The 24,127-nt window shown below is 44.5% G+C and overlaps 1 protein-coding gene across 1 annotated transcript in view; it reads left to right on the plus strand.

Annotated features, from left to right (window-relative positions):
• Positions 1-216: 216 nt before the first annotated feature.
• Positions 217-24,127, plus strand: part of CLCN3 (chloride voltage-gated channel 3) — a 127,667-nt gene continuing 103,756 nt past the window's right edge. The window contains 2 exon segments of the mRNA XM_070757427.1: positions 217-346; positions 4,400-4,576. Coding sequence (XP_070613528.1) covers positions 4,417-4,576 — 160 coding nt within the window. The 5' untranslated portion in view covers positions 217-346; positions 4,400-4,416.

Below are 24,127 nucleotides of genomic sequence, written 5' to 3' on the forward strand. Positions count from 1 at the left end.
TTACAATACTGTATTCCTGGGTCAGCAAGTTTACGCTGGGTATTTAGGCGGATGCTCAAAGTCGCAAACCACTTGGAACGAGGTTTCTAGTACCAGGACCATTATAGAATCTTTCTGTGCGCTTGCGCAGCACAGAAAGCTTACCTCAGTCTGAAAAAAAAAGCTTCTGTTATGCGAACGGCATCGGAAATTGATTGGTTGGTAGGATTTGATCTCGAGAAGTTCGTCCTGCCTCTACAAAGTCCCACCTCCTTTCTCGCAGAGTCCTGTTTATTCTTCCCAGCTCAGGAGCAGGAGGATGTGTGAGACCCTCTCCGGGAATCACCAGGCGGCGCCACGCGGCCAGGTAGGGCAGATTTTAGCCTGGGCGCTAGATTGGGGATAGAGGAATCATTTTCCGAGACGCAATCGCAGAACTAATGTGTGACAAACATTACAGTAGATGTGCGTGAGTGAAAGAGATGTGATCTAGCTAGAGATGTTGCCGGCATCCTTCACCAGACAGACAGACAGACAAACTCCTCCCTCCCCCTCCCGCCGCTATTTAACTCTAAGAGAGATGGTGGTGGCCTTTCTATATGCGTTACATCTAAAATGGGAATGAAAAGACAAGATGAGGCATTGTCTCAAAGGCTCTGGCTGTTCTGTCTTTATAGTAGCAGGAGGTTACCTAATAAAGTTTTTATCTGAGAAATACTGAAGCCAGCGTTCCTCATCCTGGTGCTTTCTGGATATGTTAGAACAAGAAGTTACTGAAAATTCTGGGAGTTCCATGAATATTCCTTTGGATTCTGTCCTATGAGATGTGTTTGTATCCTCTGAATTGAATAATGCATGTGAAATATTAATTTTAACTGAATTAAGGAAGACATGCGTAGGTAAATGTTTCTGTGGGATTCTTCCTACAATGTTTATTTTAAAATGTACTTGAAGCAGTGGCAACAATGCCTTTCCCGAGAAGGCAAAGGAAGGAGGATTGTGATTTTTAGGCTATGCTTAATGCTATCTGTTTTAACCAAAATCATTGCCTTTGTGTGACTTTGGAGACAGGTTAAGTCTAGCCACAACATGGTTTAGAATATTGTGTATATGAAATTACTTCTGTAAGAACATCTTTCACTAGAAAAGTTTTAATCCAATTGAATGTGTGCTTGATCTTTTGTTCCAAATTTTGAACCTGATTTTTTAAAGTTGCATAATAATTGTCCTCATACTTCTCTTCCTGCCAAGATATTTTCCTTTATATTGCAGGATGTAGGACAGACCTATGCATCTCAGCAAGGCACTATAACTATTATTAGAGGAATATAAACAATACAGGGTTCTCTTTTTATTATCTCCATTGACATATCAAATCTTTGGTATGTTAGATCTTAATATTCGTTGAAAATATTCTCAAATTTTATTATAAAACTTTTTGATTAAGTTCAATCCTGATCAGCTCACGGTTTACTCAGCCTTCCATCTTTCCAAGGTTAGTAAAATGAGAACCCAGATTATTGGGGGAAATATGCTAATTTAGAGGGAATTGTAAAGCACTATGAAGTGATATATAAATCTGCTCATGCTATTAAAAATCTGGAACTTTCTTTTTATTGTGCTTGTGGAATTGAATAGTTTTTAAGTTTTTAATCTAGTTTCTTACAGAGTAAAAATTGTTAAAAATTATCTTCCTATCTGAGGTAATAAAAGTGTAAGGGTTAATAATACAAATAATCCAGCCCTGCAGTACTTTAAATATATAGTGTTGCTGTTAGGATGTTAGCTTTCAATAAGATTTTAATAGTTTTTTGAAATCATATGACACTCATGAGTTGTAATTATGTATGCATAATATAGCTGATGGTCATTCAAGAAGAATGAATTAAATATATTGTAAAATACAGGGATTGAATATGGAACATTACACTAATTGGTTTGGCAACAACTTTGATACTTTTCAGTTTTCTGGATTTCTTTAAATATAATTCAATTTTTTTTCAAACTGTTTTCTAGTTTTCAAAAGAACTTGATGAGGCCCAAAAAATGAACCAAATTTTTTATCATTAGAGATATTTTTTTAAAACTATCATTTTCTCTGCCCTTAAAAGGGTTGGAAACCCCAGTTAAGGTCTGTACTTAACTGAAATATTAAAATTAAGTACAGGGATATGTTCAGGTACAATTATGCCTGAACCACTTAAATGATACTGTTGATGTGCTTTCTTAAGTCCTGGAGGGTGTATAGGTCTGGATGAGAAAGAATTGGCTACAGCTCAACCTTGATAAGACAGTATCTGAGCTTGAAAGCGCCTCAAATCCAATGATTTTCTGTAACTGATTCTGGATAGAAACAGTGGAGCAGATGGCAGTGCTTATAGTCACTTATGTCTCCTCTACTTGTATTATTGCAATGTGCTATAGGTCCTTAAATAGCATTCTGAAGCTTCAACTGGTCCAAAATGAAGTGATATGTTTAGTATTAGACTTCCAAGGTATGCCCACATAACACCTGTATAGTACAGGAAGTACTTGACTTGAAGCAGTTTATTTTGTGACTGTTCAAAGTTACAATAGCATTGAAAAAAGTGACTTATAACCATTTTTCATACTTACAACCATTTTAGCATCCCATGGTCACATAATCAAAATAGACTTTTCTAGTTAGGAAGGAAGCGAGCCATTCAGATGTCTGTATATCTAAGCATCTGAATTTTCTATGAGACTCCAAAAACTATACAGGTCAAGGACTATAAACTATAGTCCTTGACTTATGAGCACAATTGAGCCCCAAATTTTCTATTCTTAAGCAAGACAGTTGTTAATTGAATTTTGCCATTTTACCACCTCTCTTGTCACAGTTGTTCAGTGAATCACTATAGTTGTTAAATTACTAATATGGTGGTTAAGTGAATCTGGCTTTCCCATTGACTTTGTTTGTCAGAAGGTTGCAAATGGTGATCACATAACCTTGGAGCACTGCAATGGTCATAAATATAGATCCTACATCATTAATGGCAAACCTTTGCCACAGGTGGCATGCGGAGCCATATGTTTTGGCACGTGAGCCATTGGCCTAGCTTAGCCTCAGTGCACATGTACGTGAGGGCGAGCTGCTTTTTGGCTTGCACCGAGGCTCTGGGAGGGTATTTTCAGCCTCAGGAGGAGTCGAGGAAGGCCGTTTTTGCCTTCCATCAAGCTCCAAGGAAGTCTTTGGAATCTGGAGAGGGTGAAAAACGGGCCTACCAGGCTCACCAGAAGTCAGGAAATGGACTGTATTATACTTCAATTCGCTCTGTTAACAATAAGAGAGAATATTTGTAGCACAGTGTTGACATGAGAGGGTCCTCTAAGCATGGTTGTTTTCTTTCATTACCCAGACTAAATAACATCAGTATTGCTGGACTAGCACAGGACTAGCATTGATGATGTTACCTATTTTGGCTAATTAAATGTCTGCAAGAAAACCACCAAGCTCAAAGAGTCTCAAGTACCATTCATTCTCTGTTATAGCTTCAGTAAAATATTCCACTTGTAACATGTATATTACAGTGATCCCTCGGTTTTCGCGGGTTCAAACTTTGCGAAACGCTATACCACGGTTTTTCAAAAAATATTAATTAAAAAATACTCCGCGGTTTTTTTTTCTATACCACGGTTTTTCCCACCCGATGACGTCATACGTCATCACCAAGAGTCACTTCTCTCTCTCTTTCTCTTTCTTTCCTGTCATTCTCTGCTTCAATCATTTTCTCATTTCTCTTTTTTCTCCCTTTTTCTATCATTTATTTCTCTCTCTCTACCTTCCACTCTCCCCCCTCTTGCTCTCTCTCTCTTTCTCCCTCTCGCTCTCTGTGAGAACGCCTGCCCCCACCTCTCCTGCAGCCCCCCCGCTGATAGCTGGGATGTAAGTCTCTCAGCTAAGGGACTGTGAGAGGGGCGAGGCAGGCATTCTCAAAGCGCTCAGAGCGGCTACCGGCTGAATGAGGAGGATGAGAAACCGTAGCCGCCAGCGCTGCTGCAGGAGGACCCGTGTCCGAAGAAAGCCGGTGAGAGGGGTGGATCGGGCGGGTGGGCGGGCGGTAGCGGCGAGGGGGCCGGAGGCGCTGGGGGGGTGGGGGCAGCCGACATTCAAAGCAATCTTTGCCGGCCTCCGCACTTTCGTCGCTCCCTGCCCTAATTTCAAGCCCGGCTCCTTTTTCGCTGCTTTGAAAAAGGGTGCGTGGGGGTAGTTTTTGGCTGTCCATAGACAAAAATGGTGTTTTTACTTCCGCACCGCTACTTCACGGAAAATCGACTTTCGCGGGAGGTCTTGGAACGTAACCCCCGCGAAAATCGAGGGAACACTGTACTTCAAAAATCCTTTTTTCCCTCTTTAAAAAGAAATGTACATCTAATTAGTTCTGTCTTCTTTTTTTAGCTTACAAAGGAAGCTAAATGGAGTCTGAACAACTGTTCCGTAGAGGTTACTATAGAAATAGTTACAACAGCATAACTAGTGCTAGTAGTGATGAAGAATTGCTGGATGGAGCTGGTGTTATCATGGATTTCCAGACCTCTGAGGATGACAATTTATTAGATGGTGACATATGTATTGGTGAGTCTGTAAATTACTTTAATGTTCTTTAATTAATCCATTTCATTTATATCTTCTAACACAGCAGTCCCTAACCTTTCTAATTCCATGGACCTGCAGCAGCAGCAGCAGCAGTGGAGGTGGTGGTGGGAAGGGAATGGTTTCGTGCGTATGCACAAATGAAGCTTTGTGCATTTGCCCACTGCTTGTGTAGTCTATTTTCCAACACTCGGCCCTTGCTCTAACATTACTAATCTGGCATTGTTGTATGTATAGCTTTTTTAGAGATAGTGGTCATTCAGAATAGAAGTTAACTTTTTTGTATAAATGTAATATAAAATGAAACAAATACCTGTACTGATCTGTCATATGGCTTTCTTGAAGCTACAGCTTGAGCCCATGAATCCTAATGCCCCTTTCATTTCCTGGTTCTGATGCTATTGTTTTAGATATAGCCCCTAAATTGGGAAAACTATGATTAGTGCAATTCATTGTTTGTGTCCAATCATAATTGAAAACATGAGCTGAATTAGGTCTTTGATTCGGATTCAGAGACAAAGTATGAGCTCTGTGATAGCTATAATTGCTAAATTCAGACATCACAACAGATTCACAAGAATCTGGAAATGAAATGGAAGTAACGCAAAGCAGGAACTTAAGCTTCATTTTGAGACCAAAACTTACTGGTGCTGCAATCTGGGATAAAAATGATAGTTAATTGGGGAATGTTTACCAGTTTTCCATGTGCTTCTACTTAATAACTTTTCTAGATAAGAACCGGGTGTTCAAGATTTTTTTGCCTCTTCTTAAGAACCATTTTCTACTTAAGAACCAGAGCCTGGAAAAATTTCCCAGGAAATTTGAGAGCGGCACGAAGGCCTGGCCAGTTTCCTGCCATTCCCCTTTAATTTTGGCCATCTGAGGATTTTCTGGGCTGCCAGAGGAGCCTTTTGGTGGTGCTTAAGGAGGCTTTGGCAGTCCAGAGTGAACGAAGCATTTTCCTTTCTCTGGGCGCTTGGAGAGGAAATGAACCTCCTCCTCCTCCTCCCACCCGAATTCCGAGCTTTTATTTCTTTCCTAATGGGTTTGCACACATTTGCTTTTACATTGGTTCCTATGGGAAAAATTGCTTCTACTTACAAACTTTTCTATTTAAGAATTTGGTCACGGAACAAATTAAGTTCTTAAGTAGAGGTACCATTGTACTTGTTTTGTGAGCAATCAAAAATACAATTTTAAACAATTTGCTTGTGACTGAAGAGATATTACAGATGTTGTCTATAGGATGCACTGGTGTTTCTAATCATAGCAAATGAAAAGAAATAACTATGCTTTGTTATATAGTGCAGTGGAGTCAGGCGGTAGGGAAAGCAAGTAGGATGCTTGGCTGCATAGCTAGAGGTATAACAAGCAGGAAGAGGGAGATTATGATCCCGCTATATAGAATGCTGGTGAGACCACATTTGGAATACTGTGTTCAGTTCTGGAGACCTCACCTACAAAAAGATATTGACAAAATTGAACGGGTCCAAAGACGGGCTACAAGAATGGTGGAAGGTCTTAAGCATAAAACGTATCAGGAAAGACTTAATGAACTCAATCTGTATAGTCTGAAGGACAGAAGGAAAAGGGGGGACATGATCGACACATTTAAATATATTAAAGGGTTAAATAAGGTCCAGGAGGGAAGTGTTCTTAATAGGAAAGTGAACACAAGAACAAGGGGACACAATCTGAAGTTAGTTGGGGGAAAGATCAAAAGCAACATGAGAAAATATTATTTTACTGAAAGAGTAGTAGATCCTTGGAACAAACTTCCAGCAGATGTGGTAGATAAATCCACAGTAACTGAATTTAAACATGCTTGGGATAAACATATATCCATCCTAAGATAAAATACAGAAAATAGTATAAGGGCAGACTAGATGGACCATGAGGTCTTTTTCTGACGTCAGACTTCTATGTTTCTATGTTTCTATATTTGTTTTGAATTAAACCAACTTAATTGAAAATAGCTTTCTTTTACTGTCAGAATAAATACCTAATTATTGCCATATTTAACTACTGTATTTTTTGCATTATAAGATGCTCTGGACTATAAGACACACCTTTTGCAGAGGAAAACAATGCTGGGAGGCAGAGGAAAACACATCTGCCTCCCAGCATCCAGCAATATTCATTTGGCTAGAGTTCTTGCAGCAAACAGCCTGGTCAGCTTCAGCACGTTATCACGGCTTCATTTAGCATGAGTAGCTGATTAGCGGTTGAATCAGTCTCCCAGAATACCGGTGATCACCTGTGCCAGGGTGGAAATCATTGCTGCCTTCATACGCCCCATTTTTTGCTTCCATGCATCCTGTTTTTGGCCTCTGTGTTCCAGGCATGGGCTGAAAACGAGATGGGTGGAGGCCAAAAATGGGGTACACGGAGGCTGAAAATGGATGATGGTGGGTGAGACTTCGGCAGCATTCACTCTATAAGATACACATTTTCACCCACTTTTGGTGTGTGTGCGTCTTATAGAGCGAGAAATATGGTATTTTAAATCCAACCTATCTTATCATTAGTGGTGCATTATCACAACACATTCTGTGCTTCACGGTGTTATTGTTAATTGAAACTAGACAACGTCTGGCTCATTGGGTTATCGTCTCAGAAATATTTCCTTATAGATCCCTCAGTGCTTTCAAATCTTGATAAAACTATGCAATAAATTCCATCAAGTAGTCAACACTATATCATAGATTTATGAAGACAATAATCAACTTGGCAAAAAGACATATTCCTCGAGGATTTAGTACATCCCAGGTTGGAAAAAAAGATACTGAAGGACTCTACCAGGTAATCTTACAAAACGGTGATCCAGAGATTGCTGATGATCTCTTAAACAGCATGGATGCAGCTTGATGTAAGAAGTGGAAATAATACACAGAATCACAAAATTTCAGCAAATCCAGCTTTAGTTAGACAACCCACAGAACAAACACTCTACAGTTTCTAACTCCTTACCAAATGGACTCTTGAGTTGTATCTTCAGAATTCCACAGGTGAAAGGACACTCCAATCTCATCAAGAAAGCCCTTTCAGCTTTTTGGTGGTCAGCCTGAACACTTTCTGAGTACTCTTGTACCCAGGTCGGTTTTGAATAAGGCTCTTCTCATCTGGGATCTTATCCTGGAGGAGGAGGCTGACCTGGTATATCTGACTGAAATCTGGCTGGGCCCAGAGGGAGGAATTCCTCTCTCTGAAATATGCCCAGCCGGGTTTCAGGTATGGCATCAGCCACAACCCCAGCATGGGGCTACCTTTGAAAAGTGTTCGGAAACTCCAAATTGTGCAGAATGCGACTGCGAGAGCAATTATGGACATCTGATATGCCCATATTACATCAACACTCCGCAGCATGCACTGGCTGCTGATCAGTTTCCGGTCACAATTCAAAGTGTTGGTTATGACCTATAAAGCCCTACATGGCATCGGACCAGAATGCCTTCGCGACTGTCTTCTGCCGCACGAATCCCAGCGACCGATTAGGTCCCACAGAGTCGGCCTTCTCCGGGTTCCATCGACAAAACAATGTTGTTTGGCGGAACCCAGGGGAAGAGCGTTCTCTGTGGCGGCCCCGGCCCTCTGGAACCAACTCCCCCCAGAGATTAGGACTGCCCCCATCCTCCTTGCCTTCTGTAAACTACTGAAACCCCACTTATGTCACCAGGCATGGGGAAATTGATTCCCCCTGGCTGTCCCGCTTTATGTATGGTATGTTGAGTTGTGAGATTGTTGTTAATAAGGGTTTTCTTAATTGTTCTGCTTTTTTTAACATTGGATTTGCAGACTGTATTGTTTGTTGGGAGCCGCTCTGAGTCCTCGGAGAGGGGGGGCATACAAATCTAATTATTATTATTATTATTATTATTATTATTATTATTATTATTATTATTATTATTATTATTATTAAGCTGCTGTAAAAAGATCCCAGAGACTGACTACAAGCATAGACATGATGTGGCACAGATGATCCACTGGAACTTGTGCTGGAACTACCATTTACCAGTGGCAAAGAACTGGTGGTATCATAAGCCCGAAAAAGTGGTCAAGACTGAGCAAGCAAAACTACTGTGGGACTTCCCACTTCAGACTGACCAAATTCTGAAGCATTACCCACCAGACATCCTGATTGTGGAGAAAAAGAAAGTATGGATCATCGACATCGCAATCCCAGGGGACAGCAGAATTGAGGAGAAGCAGCTAGAGAAATTAGTGAAATACGTAGATCTAAAAATCAAGCTGCAACGACTCTGGCATAAGCCAGTGAAAGTGGTCCCAGTGATATTTGGCACACTGGGCGCAGTGCCAAAGGATCTCAGCGGACATTTGAACACCATCGGAATTGACAAAATCTCCATCTGTCAATTGCAAAAGGCTGCTTTACTGGGATCGGCAAACATAATTCGCCGTGACATCACGCAGTCCTAGGTGCTTGGGAAGCACCCGACTGGTGATGAAATGCGAAATCCAGCATAGTGATCTCGTTTGCTGTGTTGTATTGACATAATAATAGTAATAATAATAATATAGCCAAGGAGACTATTATCTTGCACAGACCTGCTGCTCATGAGATTGCAGGTTGTGAGTCCCTCTTTGTGAAGCTAGACCTAGAGGTTCAGGTGGGCTTGTTGCTCACGTACCTGCCTCCCAGCTGTGTGTCAACAGACCTGCCTGTGCTGCTCGAGGAGGTAGCCAGGCTGGCAGTAGAGTTCCCCAGACTTATTATGTTGGGGGACTTGAATCTGCCATCGCTCGGCGAATCCTCTGAGCTAGCACAGGAGATCATGGCCACCGTGACAGCCATGTACCTGACCCAAGTAGTTGAAGATCCGACTCACAAGGGGGGGCACCCACCCGACATGATATTTCTCTCGGAGCAGCTGAGTGATGGTCTGAGACTAAGGGGCTTAGATGTTTTGCCTTTGTCTTGGTCAGACCACTTTCTGTTACGGCTTGACTTCAAGGCTCCAATCCCCCCCCCGCAGGGAGGCAGAACCAACTAGGTGGTTCCGCCCCAGGCGCCTGATGGACCCAGAGGGCTTTCAGAGGGCGCTTGGGGTTTTACCGGATTCACTTATCCACAGTTCGGCAGAGTCTCTTGCTGTGGCCTGGAACAAGACTGCAGCAGAGCCTCTTGACCAGATTGCGCCGTTGCGATTTCTCTTTAGCACTAGACCACAGAGAGCTCCTTGGTTTACCGAGAAGCGCCAGAAGAGACATCTGGAGAAGCGATGGAGGAAAAGTAAATCTGAATCTAACTGAACACTTGTAAGAGCTCATATTAAGACTTACAAAGTGGCGCTCAAGGCGGCAAGATGTGCGTATCATGCTGCCTTGATTGCATCAGCGGAATCCAACCCGGCCGCCCTGTTTAGGGTAACCTGCTCCCTTTTTAATCGGGGGGAGTGGGGGAGCCCTTGCAGGGTAGTGTCGAGGATTTTAACATGTTTTCGCTGATAAAATCGCTCAGATTCAGATGGACCTTGACTCCAATTGGACAGCAGAGTCGAATGACAACGAGTCAGTTGAGGTGACTGGGGCCCGTCATTGTCCACCTGTTTGATCTGGTGACACCTGATGAAGTGGACAAGGCCATTGGAGCTATGAGTTCCGCCACCTGTTTACTGGATCTGTGTCCCTCCTGGTTGGTTTCGGCCAGCAGGGAGGTGAGACGGAGCTGAGTCCAGGAGATTGTCAATGCATCTTTGGGGAGGGGGTCCTTTCTGACTCCCTACAAGGAGGCACTCGTGCGCCCCTCCTCAAGAAGCCGTCCCTGGACCCAGCCGTTCTCAACAACTATCATCCAGTCTCCAACCTTCCCTTTATGGGGAAGATTGTTGAGAAGGTGGTGGCACTTCAGCTCCAGCGGTCCTTGGAAGAAGCCGATTATCTAGGCCCTCAACAGTCAGAATTCAGGCCCGGTTACAACATGCAAACTGCTTTGGTCGTGCTGATGGATGATCTCCGGCAGGCCCGAAACAGGGGCTTGTCCTCTGTCCTGGTGCTTCTTGACTTCTCAGCGGCTTTCGATACCATCGACCATGGTATCCTTCTGTCTGGAGGGGTTGGGAGGCACTGTTCTGCAGTGGTTCTCCTCCTATCTCTCCGGTCAGTCGCAGTCAGTGTTAGGGAGGGTCAGAGGTCGTCCTCAAGGTCTCTCCCTTGTGGGGTGCCTCAGGGGTTGGTCCTCTCCCCCCTGCTATTCAATATCTACATGAAACTGTTGGGTGAGATCATCCAAGGGCATGGGATGAGTATCATCAAGTACGCTGATGATACCCAGTTGTACATCTCCACCACATGTCCAGTCAGCGAAGCAGTGGAAGTGATGTGCCGGTGCTGGGAGGCTGTTCCATCTGTCTGTCCATTACCCTGGGGGGGGGGATTTATCGACCCCCCTCAGAGAGCGTCCACAACTTGGGCATCCTCCTCAATCCACAGCTAACATTAGAGCACCATCTTTCAGCTGTGATGAGGAGGGCTTTTGCCCAGGTTCGCCTGGTGCACCAGTTGCGGCCCTATTTGGACCGGGAGTCTCTCCTCACAGTCAGTCATGTCCTCATCACCTCGAGGTTCAATTACTGCAATGGGGCTACCTTTGCAAAATGTTTGGAAACTTCAGATTGTGCAGAATGCAGCCACGAGAGCAATCATGGGCCTCCCTAGATACGCCTATGCTTGATCAACACTCCGTGGCCTACACTGGCTGCCGATCAGTTTCCAGTCACAATTCAAAGTGTTGGTAATGACCTATAAAGCCCTACATGGCATCGGACCAGAATACCTCCGGGACTGTCTTCTGCCGCACGAATCCCAGCGGCTGATTAGGTCCCACAGAATGGGCCTTCTCTGAGTCCCGTTGACTAAGCAATGTCGTCTGGCAGGGCCCAGGGGAAGAGCCTTCTCTGTGGCGGCCCCAGCCCTCTGGAACCAACTTCCCCTGGATATCAGAACCGCCCCCATCCTCCTTGCTTTTCATAAGTTGTTGAAAACTCACCTTTGCTGTCAGGCATGGGGAAATTGACACGTCCCCTAACTACTGTTTTATGTATGGTTTGATTGGGTTCTGTGATTATTTTATTAATAAGGGTTTTTAAATTGTGTTTTTAGATATTGGATTTGTACATTGTTATTATTGTTGTGAGTCGCCCCGAGTTCTCAGAGAGGGGCGGCATACAAATCTAATATATTATTATTATTATTATTATTATTATTATTATTGTTAATAATAATATTAATAATAATAATAATAATAATAATAATTATTATTCTCTAGAAAAGAAATTGCCATTGCCATTGCTACTCTGGAATGTGGTAAAGCACCTTGATGGCATGCATCCAGAATTCCTGATAAACTCCAGAAAGTGCATATTGAATTAGATTGGTAAATTCCTCTCAGACATAGTTTCCAATGGCTGCCTTCCACCAGAATTCAAAAAAGCTTAAATAATATCACTTCTGAAAAACTCACCTTTGCCGTCAGGCATGGGGAAATTGACACCTCCCCTAACTACTGTTTTATGTATGGTTTGATTGGGTTGTGTGATTATTTTATTAATAAGGGTTTTTAAATTGTGTTTTTAGATATTGAATTTGTACATTGTTATTGTTGTCGGCCGCCCTGAGTTCTCAGAGAGGGACGGCATACAACTCTAATAAATTATTATTGTTGTTGTTGTTGTTGTTATTATTATTATTATTATTATTATTATTATTATCTAGAAAAGAAATTGCCATTGCCATTGGTACTCTGGAATGTGGTAAAGCACCAAGCTTTGATGGCATTCATCCAGAATTCCTGATAAACTCCAGAAAATGCATATAGAATTAGATTGGTAAATTCCTCTCAGACATACCGTATATACTCGAGTATAAGCCAACCCGAGTATAAGCCGAGGCACCAGTTTTGCCACAAAAAAACTGGGAAAACTTATTGACCCGAGTATAAGCTGAGGTTAGAAAATGCAGTGGCTACTGGTAACTTATAAAAATGGAAACCAATAACATTACATTAATTGAAATATCAGAAGATTACATGTTTTAGAATATTTATTTTAAAGAAAACCAGTAAACTAGCTCTGTAAATTTAAAACAGGATTCCTTCTCATCATCTCATCATTAATTGGATTTACATTATTGTTCTGTTTTTATATATGCAGTGAGCCACCCTGAGTCCTTGGAGAGGGGCAGCATACAGATCCAATTAATTAATTAATTAAATAAATAAATAAATAAATAAATAAATAAATAAATCTGTATATCCAAATAGAGCTTCAGCATTAGCTGCTGTGAGGTTATCAGCATAGAAAACCAGATAGATAGGTAGGTAGGTAGGTAGATGATAGATAGATAGATAGATAGATAGATGATAGACAGACAGACAGAGAGACAGACAAACAGACTAGTGAGACAAGCAAAACTTGCAAAACACAGACAGTTCTTGTGGTTTTGTATCCTAAATATGCAGGTCCTATTAAGAATCAAACTCATTTTTAAAATATGTAAAATGCTTCCCCTCATACTTGTTAATTGAAACTTGCTCTCAAACCCACTTTATAAAAGGCAACTTTTAAAGATCCACAAACACACTTTAGGAATTCCTGTCTAGCTCATGCCTTATTAGTTCCTATCCAAGCAAGGACAGCAACTACCACAAAATACCATTTTTTAAACAGTTTAAATCCTTTCAAAGGAGGGGGAGGAGAATCTGACAGCAGGGGGGCTTTTTAATCCAACTAAGGGCAATGCAGAGAGAGCAAGGAATAGTTACTGTAAACCTGTTGACAAATACACACAGGGAGTTAAAAAAAAAAGCCTCCGGGTTTCAGCAAGAGGTAGCTGGCTTTTTTTCACGGTGGGGGGGAGAGGGGGCATACACACACACACACACACGACCTCACCGGCTTTCCATTGCTTTTTTCCCCTCTCGGTTGGAGCACATGGCTGGCTCCTTTGCTTGAGCCAGGGAGAGGAAGAACCAGCCCCACCCCTTCCACAGCTCCTACGGCAAGCGAGAGGGGAAAAAAGCTGATGCCTCCTCGCTCTGGCTCAAGCAATGGCGCCCTCTTGTGGTGACTTTGTCAATGACCCGAGTATAAGCCGAGGTTGTGTTTTTCAGCCCAGCGAGGAGCCGAAGATCGGGGTTTCCCCTTTGCGTGGGCGGCAGGAAGACCCAGGGAAGGTTTCTTCGGCCGCCCAGCAGCTGATCTGCTCGGCAGCGCGGCAGCAGCGAGGAGCCGAAGATCGGGGTTTCCCCTTTGCGTGGGCGGCGGGAAAGACCCAGGGAAGGTTTCTTCGGCCACCCAGCAGCTGATCTGCTCGGCAGTGCTGCTGCAGGAGGACCCGTGTCCGAAAGCCGATGAGGGGGGTGGATCGGGCGGGCGGGCGGTAGCGGCGAGGGCGCCGGACACGCTGGGGGGGCGGGGGCAGCCGACATTCAAAGCAATCTTTGTCGGCTTCCGCACTTTCATCGCTCCCCGGCTCCACCATCTGCGCATGCGCGGCCATGGAAAAAGGGCGCGCATGCACAGATGGTGTTTTTACTTCCGCACCACTATACTGTGGAAAATCGATTATCGCGAGAGGTCTTGGAACGTAACCCTCGCGATAATCGAGGGATCACTGTATTAGAAAAGAAAAACATGGAGTAGCTGACAGTTCCTGTCCAAATATCTCAAAATCTTGGGGAAATTCTGCACAGACTACAGGCACACTCCTAACTATATGCTTCCATTTTAACAATAAACTAGCATATGCAGCCCAAAGGTTTATAAACAACAACTTATTTTTTTTATTTTATTTATTATTTAGATTTGTATGCCGCCCCTCTCCGCAGACTCGCTCCCCTATAATCCCCATCCAAAGTACTTGGAAAAACAGTGTATCAAGCTCTTTCCTATATGATACACCTGCAGTGGTTCTCAACCTGGGGGGGTCAGGACCCCCTTGGAGGTGTGTTGAATGACCATTTCACAGGGGTCATCTAAGACAATGGGGAAAGACAAATTTCTTATGGTGTTAGGAACTAAAGCTTCTATTCTGGCACCTTGGAACATACTTTTACAATCCGACCAATCAGGCGTTTACAGTGGGGGTATCCCTCTGATTTTCTTGCCAATCAGCTTAAAGCTCTGTTTGGAGAATTGGTGCCAGACTTATGGTTGGGGGTCACCACAACATGAAGAACTTTATTAAGGGGTTGCGGCATTAGAAAGGTTAAGAATACTGATCCTAGAGAATACAGTGACAAAAATTAATACGAAGAGCAACAAACTCTAGGGTTGATCTACTCCACAGCAGAATAAGAACATAAGAACCATGCTGAATCAGGCCAAAGCCCATCGAGTCCAGCATTCTGTGTCACACAGTGGCCCACCAATTGTACATGGGGATCTTGAGCAGAAAGAGAAGGCAAAATCCTCCCTTTCCCTTGACCCCCAACAAATTGTACTCAAGGGAATCCTGCCTGTTTCAACCAACATAGAGGTGGCACATGGACATCTGTTTCAATAACTACCGATACACTTAGCATCCATGAATCTGTCTAATCCTGCCTTGAAGCTATCAAGGCTGACAGCTGTCACGACCTCTTCTGGAAGTTAATTCCATAAACCAACGACCCTCTGGGTGAAGAGTCTACAGAGAAGGGCAGCATACAAATCAAATAAATAAATAAATAAATAATGAATGAATGAATGAATAAATTTCCCTTTATGTGTCCTCACTTTTGTGTAATAGAGAAAATAATTTTTCTCTATCCACCTTTTCTATCCCATGCATGATTTTATATACTTCGATCAAGTCACCCCTTAAACGCCGTCACTCAAGGCTGAAGAGACCAAAGCATTGCAACCTGATTTCATAAAGGAGGTGCTCCATTTACTTGATCATACTTGGTGCCCTTTTTTGCACCTTTTCCAGTTCCATTTGTTATCCATGTCACGGATAACAAAAGCCCGTTTGAACTTTTAATTAGCCGTGGAGGTCGATGGATTTATGAGATCCACTCAGTGGTAATGAAAACAAGCATTTCTTTATTTATAAAACAGAAAACAAACAATGTCTTGAGAGACAAAATAATATAAGCAGCTTACATAATGGCGTCTGGAGAGGAACGGAACAAAGGCAGAACTACAAGTTCATGGGGACGGAAGTGATATGGGATATGACGTGGAATATGGGAGTGATTAATAACAAGGCACACATGTTAACTCTTTAATTACTGAATGTCTCTGTGGCTGGCAATATCCAGCGTGACACCCCTTCTTTGGCAGTCATCAGGGACATTGGTTCACATAAGGCACATTTTCTTGGAGAGGCATTGGTGTTGGTCAGCTGGGAGTGGTTATTCAGCACGTCAGCGATCTGTTCAGTTGTGGGCACATAATGTAGTTTCACGAATCCTTGTTGTACATATTTTCTTGCATTCTTATATCTTATGTTGATGTGCCGTGAGCGAGGTGCGGTGACCAGAACTGTACACAGTACTCCAAGTGTGGTCTCACCATCGATTTGTACAGAGGCAATACAACACTTACTGGCTTATTTTCGATTCCCTTCCTAATCATGCAAAGCATGGAATTTGCTTTTTTTTACTGCTGCTGTGCACTGGATTGACATCTTCATTGAACTGTCCACCAAAACCCCAAGATCCCCATCAGTTGGTAGGTATAATTGGGGTTCTTTGCCCCGATATGCATAACTTTGCACTTGTTTAGGTTAAAATGCATTTGCCACTTTGTTGCCCACTCACTCAATTTCAAGAGATCCTTCTGGAGCTCCCGACAATCAGTTTCACTTTTCACTACCCGGAATAATTTAGTGTCATCAGCAAACTTTGCTACCTCGCTAATTTCTTCTACATCCAGATCATTAATGAATAAATTAAAGGTCCCAAAACAAACCTTGGGGTACACCACTTCTCACTTCTTTCCATCCAGAAAATTGTCCATTTATTGCCACTCTTTGCTCCCTACAATTTAGCCAGTTACGAATCCAGGACAAGACCTGTCCTCTAATTCTGTGACTTGAAGAGCTTTTTTAGGAACCTCTGGTGAGGGACTTTGTCAAAAGCCTTTTGAAAGTCAAGATATCAACTGGGTCCTCTTTATCTATGTGTTTATTTACACCCTCAAAGAATTCTAACAAGTTAGTTAATTTGCAGAAACCATGTTGATTTTCTTTCAGCAATGCCTGATTTTCTTTGTGCCCAGTAATTTTATCTTTAATAATGGTTTCCATCAGTTTGCCTGGAACTGAGGTTAAACTGATTGGTCTATAATTTCCTGGATCACCTCTGGATCCTTTCTTGAAGATCGGGGTTACATTTGCTTCCCTCCAATCCTCAGGTACAGTGCCTTTTCTTATAGAAAGATTATATATTCTAGCTAGAAGTTCAGCAATTTCACACTTGAGTTCCTTGAGAAGGGTGTATGCCATCTGGACCCGGTGATTTGTTGACATTTAGTTTAGAAAGGCATGCAAGAACATCTTCCTTGTTTATCTCTATCTGGTTTAATTCTTCTAATTCCCTCCCTGATAAAACTAATTCAGTGGCAGGCAAATGCTCTCTATCCTTAGTGAAAACGGAGGCAAAGAAGTCATTTAGCCTCTCAGCAATCTCCTTGTTTTCTCTGATTATCCCCTTCTGAGCATTGTCATCGAGTGGCCCAACTGCTTTTCTGGTTGGGTTCCTGCTTCTGATGTACTTAAAAAAGGTTTTGTTATTATTTTTAATATTCTTTGCTAGATGCTCCTCAAAATCTCTCTTGGCTTTCCTATCGCCTTGCATTTGGTCTGCCAGAGTTTGTGATCCTTCCTGTTCTCCATACTGAAGGAGCGGGTCCAGCAGTCATGTAGGTTGCTTGCTGTCCAATCCGCATAGGACTGAGCCTTGCCTTTAAAAAGATTGGTGGATCTGTCCCTTCCTCAGAATTCACTCGGTCCTCCTACCAGCAGGACACATGGTTGCTCAGCTCCTCTCCAAACACCTTCTCTTCCACTTCTTCCACCTAAAAATCAAACCGAAAAGATAAGTAATCAGCCTTTTTCGTTCTTATCAGCAAATGAAAGGATTTAGCCTTCAAGCCAGCCCTCCTGGGCTCTGCTCCAAATGGAGCAGCCGTGGCGAGACGTTATAGCTAATTGCGCAATTGCTCTGCTTCGCTGCTGCCGTCTGTGTTTATTTTACTTCTAAATCTGCCCGGGTGCTAGGTTTTTATTACTATTTGACTTGTGTTTCTTTCTGTTATCTCCTGCGGCGTGGGACGTTTTACAAGGGCGCTTGTTCTGTCCCCTGGAGTTAGTCTGACTTTTTAGTGAGTTTTTCTTGGCGTGAAGGCCCTCAGTGCCCAGTAATACCGGCACCAGTGGCCCACCCATGCACAGGTTGTTTGGCGCCATAAATCCATCGCTTGGCCCAGAGTAGGCTGTGAGAGTCTCAGGCTTTTACTCCTGTGCTAAGCCTCTCAACCAGTGTGCCTTGGTTGCATAATTAGTGAGGCCTAGCCTATCTGCACTCATTGGCATGAATTCTGGATTGATGCAGATTATCTCCTGGGCCTAGGAGCTTGGCCCCCCTTCCTCTTGGGAATTAATTTGTCTTATACTATTGCTTCTCCCAATTTTGGCTCAAGACCGTATCCCTGTAATTTGTTCAGGCCATGGCTTCTATTCCCAAGAACGACCCTTCTTCCAGAATTACTCAGGACCTTACGCCTACTGGAGATGAAATTGAAACCATCCTCAGGCCTCGTCCTCCTCTCTTGCACCTCCCCCAGTGGCTAGGCCCACCAGAGCTGAAAAGAGAAGGGATAAAACCCTCCAAAAAAATCAATGAACAATCAGCTAAACACTTAAGAATGTAGGCCCAAGTGCATGTCAGCTCACCTGAAACCCCAGAATCCTGATCTGCCTCCCTCAAGTGTACCTGCCTTGTCTCTGGATGAGCCAAACCTAAATAGACCTCAACCTAACTTATGGGGAGGAACCAGACCTTTTGAATTAGGGCCCCTTGGAGCCTGAACCTGCTAGGGCACACAGAGCTTCCCCTAATTTACCTGCATCTATTACTAAGCTTCCTCCTGAGCTGCAATCTATGTTTTCTGCCTTATCTCAAGCCATTGATGCCAAATTCAGGATCATTAATGTGCCTCCACATCCTTGTATTCACTCTCGTATCAGACCTATGAGTTCTTTCTCATATGAGGATCTTCTTCTCTTTCTCAAAGCAGACGAACCGGTGAAGATTCTGCATTCTGCAGCGGCCATGCCTGGCGAGGCAGAAGAAGTCTTAAAGCCGGAAGACAAATGTCTGGAGCAGATGCTCAAGAAATATTTCTCTGCTGACACCTGGGCTATTAAATGCGCAGCGGCAGCAGCATTTTTCACTAGAGCCATGCTTCTGTGGTTACAACAACTTCAACAGCATATTCCTCCCGATGACTTGAGGGGCCAGCAGGACCTCAGCAAAGTCTTTGCAGCGGCCCAGTATGTGGCGGACACCACCCTACAATCCTCTAGATTTGCGGCAAAATAGGTGGCTGTCTCAACAGTAGCCAGGAGCTTCTCTAGCTCCGTCCCTGGCAAGCGGGAGTGAGGCAGAAGTGGCAGTTCTCCTTGGGCCCTCTAAATTGTAAGCTATTATTTGGTGAGTTACTTGATCCTCTACTTACAGAAATCACTGATAAGCAGAAAGTCCTGGGGCCTACTATCAAGAAGGCTCCTGAAATGCTTCAGCCCTTTCGGCGGTCCAATCGGCAATAAGATCAAGGGTTTGCGTTTCAAAGGAACTCAGGTCAGCATAATTCCCGTTTTTGTTCACAATCAGATAGAAACCCCAGGGGCAGAGGGTCTCACTATCAGAGGGGCTCTTCATCCTCGAGAGCCTCAAAAAGGTCCAGGTGGTAATGACCACTCTATTCCCATTGGGGGGTGCTTGGCCTGGTTTGCTTCCAGCTGGCGCTGTTCCTGTAAGGACCCCTGGGTTATTTCCACGATTGAATGGGTGTTCCAATTGGAGTTTATCTCCATCCCCCCTAAACATTTCATCTCTTGTCCATCTCCTAGATCCCATTCCTCCCGTCTCCGCGTGGATCCAACATCTGCTTACTATTAGGGCTATCCAGCCAGTGCCCTCCCCTCAGAGAGGCCTTGGCTTCTACTCCACCCTCTTCATGGTCCATAAGACCTCCGGAGGATGGAGAGCCATCTTGGATCTTAAAAGATTAAACCAGTACATAAAATACAGAAAATTCAAGATGCATTCCTTATCTTCTATCCTGGCATCCATTCACCCGGGGGACTTCATGTCTTCCTTAGATCTTATGGAGGCTTATCTCCACATTCCCATTTTAAAGGGCCACAGACAATTCCTCCACTTTGTCTTCCAGGGCAAACACTATCAGTACAGGGCCATGCCTTTCGGCCTGTCCTCAGCCCCTCGAGTCTTTACTAAGCTCCTGGGCACCTTGCCAGCTCATATCCGGGCTACTCCCATTCATATTTTGTGTTAGTTAGATGACATTTTAATTCACGGTCCCTCCAAAGAGGGCACCCGTGCAGACCTTCAGTTTTTCATGTCTATCCTACAGGACCATGGTTTCTTCATCAATATAAAAAAAAAGTCAGCTCCATCCTTCCACTTCTCTTCAACACCTGGGGGCAGTCATAGATTCCCGCCTATCTCAGGTCTTCCTTTCTAGTGAGAGAAAGAGCAGCATCAAATTAGATCCCAAAGAAAGGCCTCCATAACTTCCCTGTCTTCTCTACTGGGAAAGATGGTGTCCTATATTGGCATCATTCCATGGGCTCGTCTTCATGCCAGGGAACTCCAATTGCTCTTGTTGCCATTCCAGAGATCAGGAACCAGCAATTCGGCACGCTCCATTCTCGTTCCTCCTGTCATTCTGCGATCCCTCTCTTGGTGGACCTCCTCCGCTCTGGACAAAGAATCCCTATTCAGGATTCCAGACCAGTTTACCATCATCACGGATGCCAGTCTACTGGGCTTGCCTGATAGCCCAAGGCATGTGGTCAAATGGAGAAGTTAACCAAGCCAATCAATTGGCTAGAACTGAAAGCAGTGTCACTAGCCCTCAAGAGATTCAAACCACACATCCTCAATCAACATGTCCTGATCCTAACAGACAATATGGCCACAAAGAGCCATATCTGCAAACAGAGGCACCTGGTCCAAGGCCCTGATGCAGGAAGCACTGAAACTAGGTCTTTGGGCGGAAAGACATCTGCAGTCTCTATCAGCTGACCACATATCGGGAGTTCTCAATGTTCAGGTGGACTGGCTCTCCCGGTCAACTCTGGACCCAGGAGAGTGAAGCCTCCATCCAGACCTATTCCAACAGATATGCCTCAAATTCGGTCACTCGTCGCTAGACCTGTTTGCGACCATGACCAACGCTCAGCTCCCTTGGTTCTATTCCAGGTTCCCGTCCCAGGGAGCAGAAGCAACCAACGCACTCAGAACTCCTTGGCCTCAGGGTCTTTTCTCCCAATTCCAATCCTGCCTTATGTAATCCACAAGATTATCTCTGAGGAGGCCTAGGTGATAGTGATAGCCCTTCACTGGCCTCGCCATCCCTAGTTTGCAGACCTTCAGCAACTATCCATCCAGGCCCCCTGGCGACTCCCCGTTTCGGAGGGTATGTTGCAGCAGGGGGGATCTATCACCATCCAGAACTGGAGTGGTTCCACCTTACAGCTTGGCTGTTATCCGGCACGACCAAGACCTTTGAGGTTATGATCCAGATGCCGTGGAAGTGATCCTAAAATCTAGAAGAATATCTACCAACAGGATCTACAACCACACCTGGTCTAAATTCCACCAGTGGTGTATGCAGGAAGGCCTTTCTCCTTTGTATATTCCCATTCACAGGATCATGGCCTTCCTCATGAAAGGCCTAGGTCTCAGCCAACACCATTTGGCGGCACCTAGCAGCCTTATCCTCATTCCTGACAGGACCCCGCAGACAACCGCTACATAGTTTCTCTGAAATACAAGAGTTGTTAAGAGGCATCTCAAACCTCAGGCCATAGATATCCATCCTGGGTACTTGAGTACTGCACTTTCTTACTCAGGCTCCATACGAAACGTTAAGCTCTGCTTCCTTCAGAAACCTGTCCTACAAGGTAGCATTTATTTATTTATTTATTTATTGGATTTGTATGCCGCCCCTCTCCATGGACTCGGGGCGGCTAACAACAGTGATAAAAACAGCACGTAACAATCCAATACTAAAACAACTAAAAAACCCTTATTTATAAAACCAAACATACATACAAACAAACATACCATGCATAAATTGTAGTGGCTTAGGGGGAAAGAATATCTCAGTTCCCACATGCCTGACGATAGAGGTGGGTTTTAAGGAGCTTACGAAAGGCAAGGAGGGTGGGGGCAATTCTAATCTCTGGGAGGAGTTGGTTCCAGAGGGCTGGGGCCGCCACAGAGAAGGCTCTTCCCCTGGGTCCCGCCAAACAACATTGTTTAGTTGATGGGACTCGGAGAAGGCCCACTCTGTGGGACCTAACTGGTTGCTGGGATTCATGCGGCAGAAGGCGGTCCCGGAGATAATCTGGTCCAGTGCCATGAAGTGCTTTATAGGTCATAACCAACACTTTGAATTGTGACCGGAAACTGATTGGCAACCAATGCAAACTGCGGAGTGTTGGTGTGACATGGGCATATTTGGGGAAGCATTCCTGGTGGCAATCACCTCTTCCAGACGCATCTCTGAACTAGCGGCTCTCTCCATTTGTCAAGACTTATGCCAGTTTCATCTGGACAAAGTAGTCCTTCGATTGGACCCCACCTTTCTGCCCAAGGTCAGTTCCATGTTCCACAGATCCCAGGACATTGTATTGCCTTCCTTCTGCTCCAACCAAAACCATCATCTCTCCATCAGATGGCACACCTTGGATTTCACTAGAGCTCTGCGGATCTATATCCAACGAACCAGGACCTTTCATAGGTCAGAAGCCTTATTCATAGCCTTTCACCCCAGATCTCTGGCCAAGGCCTCATCAACCATATTAGGCTGTTGGATCTGGGGGACAATCTCCAAAGCTTACGAGTCAGCATCCCTCAATGTTCCAAGAGGAATCACGGCACATTCTACAAGAAGTGCAGCCACAACAGCAGCTTGGGCAACTCAAGCCCTTTTGGAAGAGGTCTGTAAGGCGGCCACTCGGGCCTCTCCTAACCCTTTCATAAGGCACTACAAAATTGACTCTTACGCTTTAGCGCAGTGGTCCCCAACGTTTTTTCCACCAGGGACCAGTTTCAGCAAGACAATTTTTCTATGGCCCGGTGGGAGTGGAAAGGGATGTGGTTGGGGGCGAGATTAAGCATGGGGGTGCTGGTCCTCCCCACCCCTCTTTACCGCCATCGCTCTATGGCTGGCAGAACCTGCCTCCCAAGCCCTCTTGCCCAGCGGGAGCTAAGCGCTGGAGAGAGGGGGTCAGGCTGGCCCTCCTGCCTCTCCCCAGCCAAAAACGCAAAAGCGCCCCGCGGCAGAAGCCAAAAGAGGCTTGAGCCTCTCGGTCCTTCCCGCCCCTCTGTCCCATCCATCGTCCTGTGGCTGGCAGAACCTGCCTCCTGAGGCCTCTTGCCTGGCGGGAGGCGAAGCGCTGGAGGGAGGGGGTGGCAGCATGAGGGCCGGCAGCTGCTGACTCCACGGACCGGTGCAGCATGCCCCGCGGCCCGGTACTGGTCCGCGGCCCAGTGGTTGGGAACCCCTGCTTTAGCGGATGCTGCCTTCGGCAGAAGAGTTCTCCAATCCGTTATCTCTCATGATAGCCAACTAATCCCTCCCTAGGGACACATCTATTGAGTATGTCCCACGTGACTGATGGACCTGCTACTTCAGTATGGAGAATAAGCGTTGATTGCTTACCTGAATGCCTCCCCTCGTATGCTGAGCGGGTACAACAGTCACTTCCCTCACTGTGTTTTTCTGACTATGGTTGTAACTTTCTCCTTCTTTTCTTAACTACGAGAGTAGAGCACCATTTGAGCCACCACTTTTCGAGCTTAAGTCTACGGATTCGCGAATTCTGGGGAAGGGGTGGATCCAGCAATCTTTTTAAAGACAAAGCTATGTGGATTGGACAGCGAGCAACCCACGTGACTGCTGTATCCGCTCAGTGTACGAGAAGAGGCGTTCAGGTAAGCAATCAACATATTCTCCTTGGTAGGAAGAGCCTTCCATTTCTTAAATGAGTTTTTCTTCTTTCCAATAACCTCCTTTACCTCATTTGTAAGCCATACTGGTATTCTCTTGGGCTTTCCAGTCCTTTCTTCTTTTAGGAATGCATTTTAGTTTAGAATATTGTGCCCCTGTGTGGCTTAACAGCTACCATACTAGTTAGGTAGATGCCAAATTCAATGACACCTTGAGGATTATAAGCAGATGTATTAAAACCACTCCGATTTGCTGGCTTCTTGTTCTGAACCATACAGCACTGACAGGTTTATAAAGGCAAGATGCACTAGTGAAAGACTACAGA

The sequence above is a fragment of the Erythrolamprus reginae genome, chromosome 7, assembly GCF_031021105.1.
Source record: "Erythrolamprus reginae isolate rEryReg1 chromosome 7, rEryReg1.hap1, whole genome shotgun sequence".
NCBI lineage: Eukaryota > Metazoa > Chordata > Lepidosauria > Squamata > Dipsadidae > Erythrolamprus > Erythrolamprus reginae.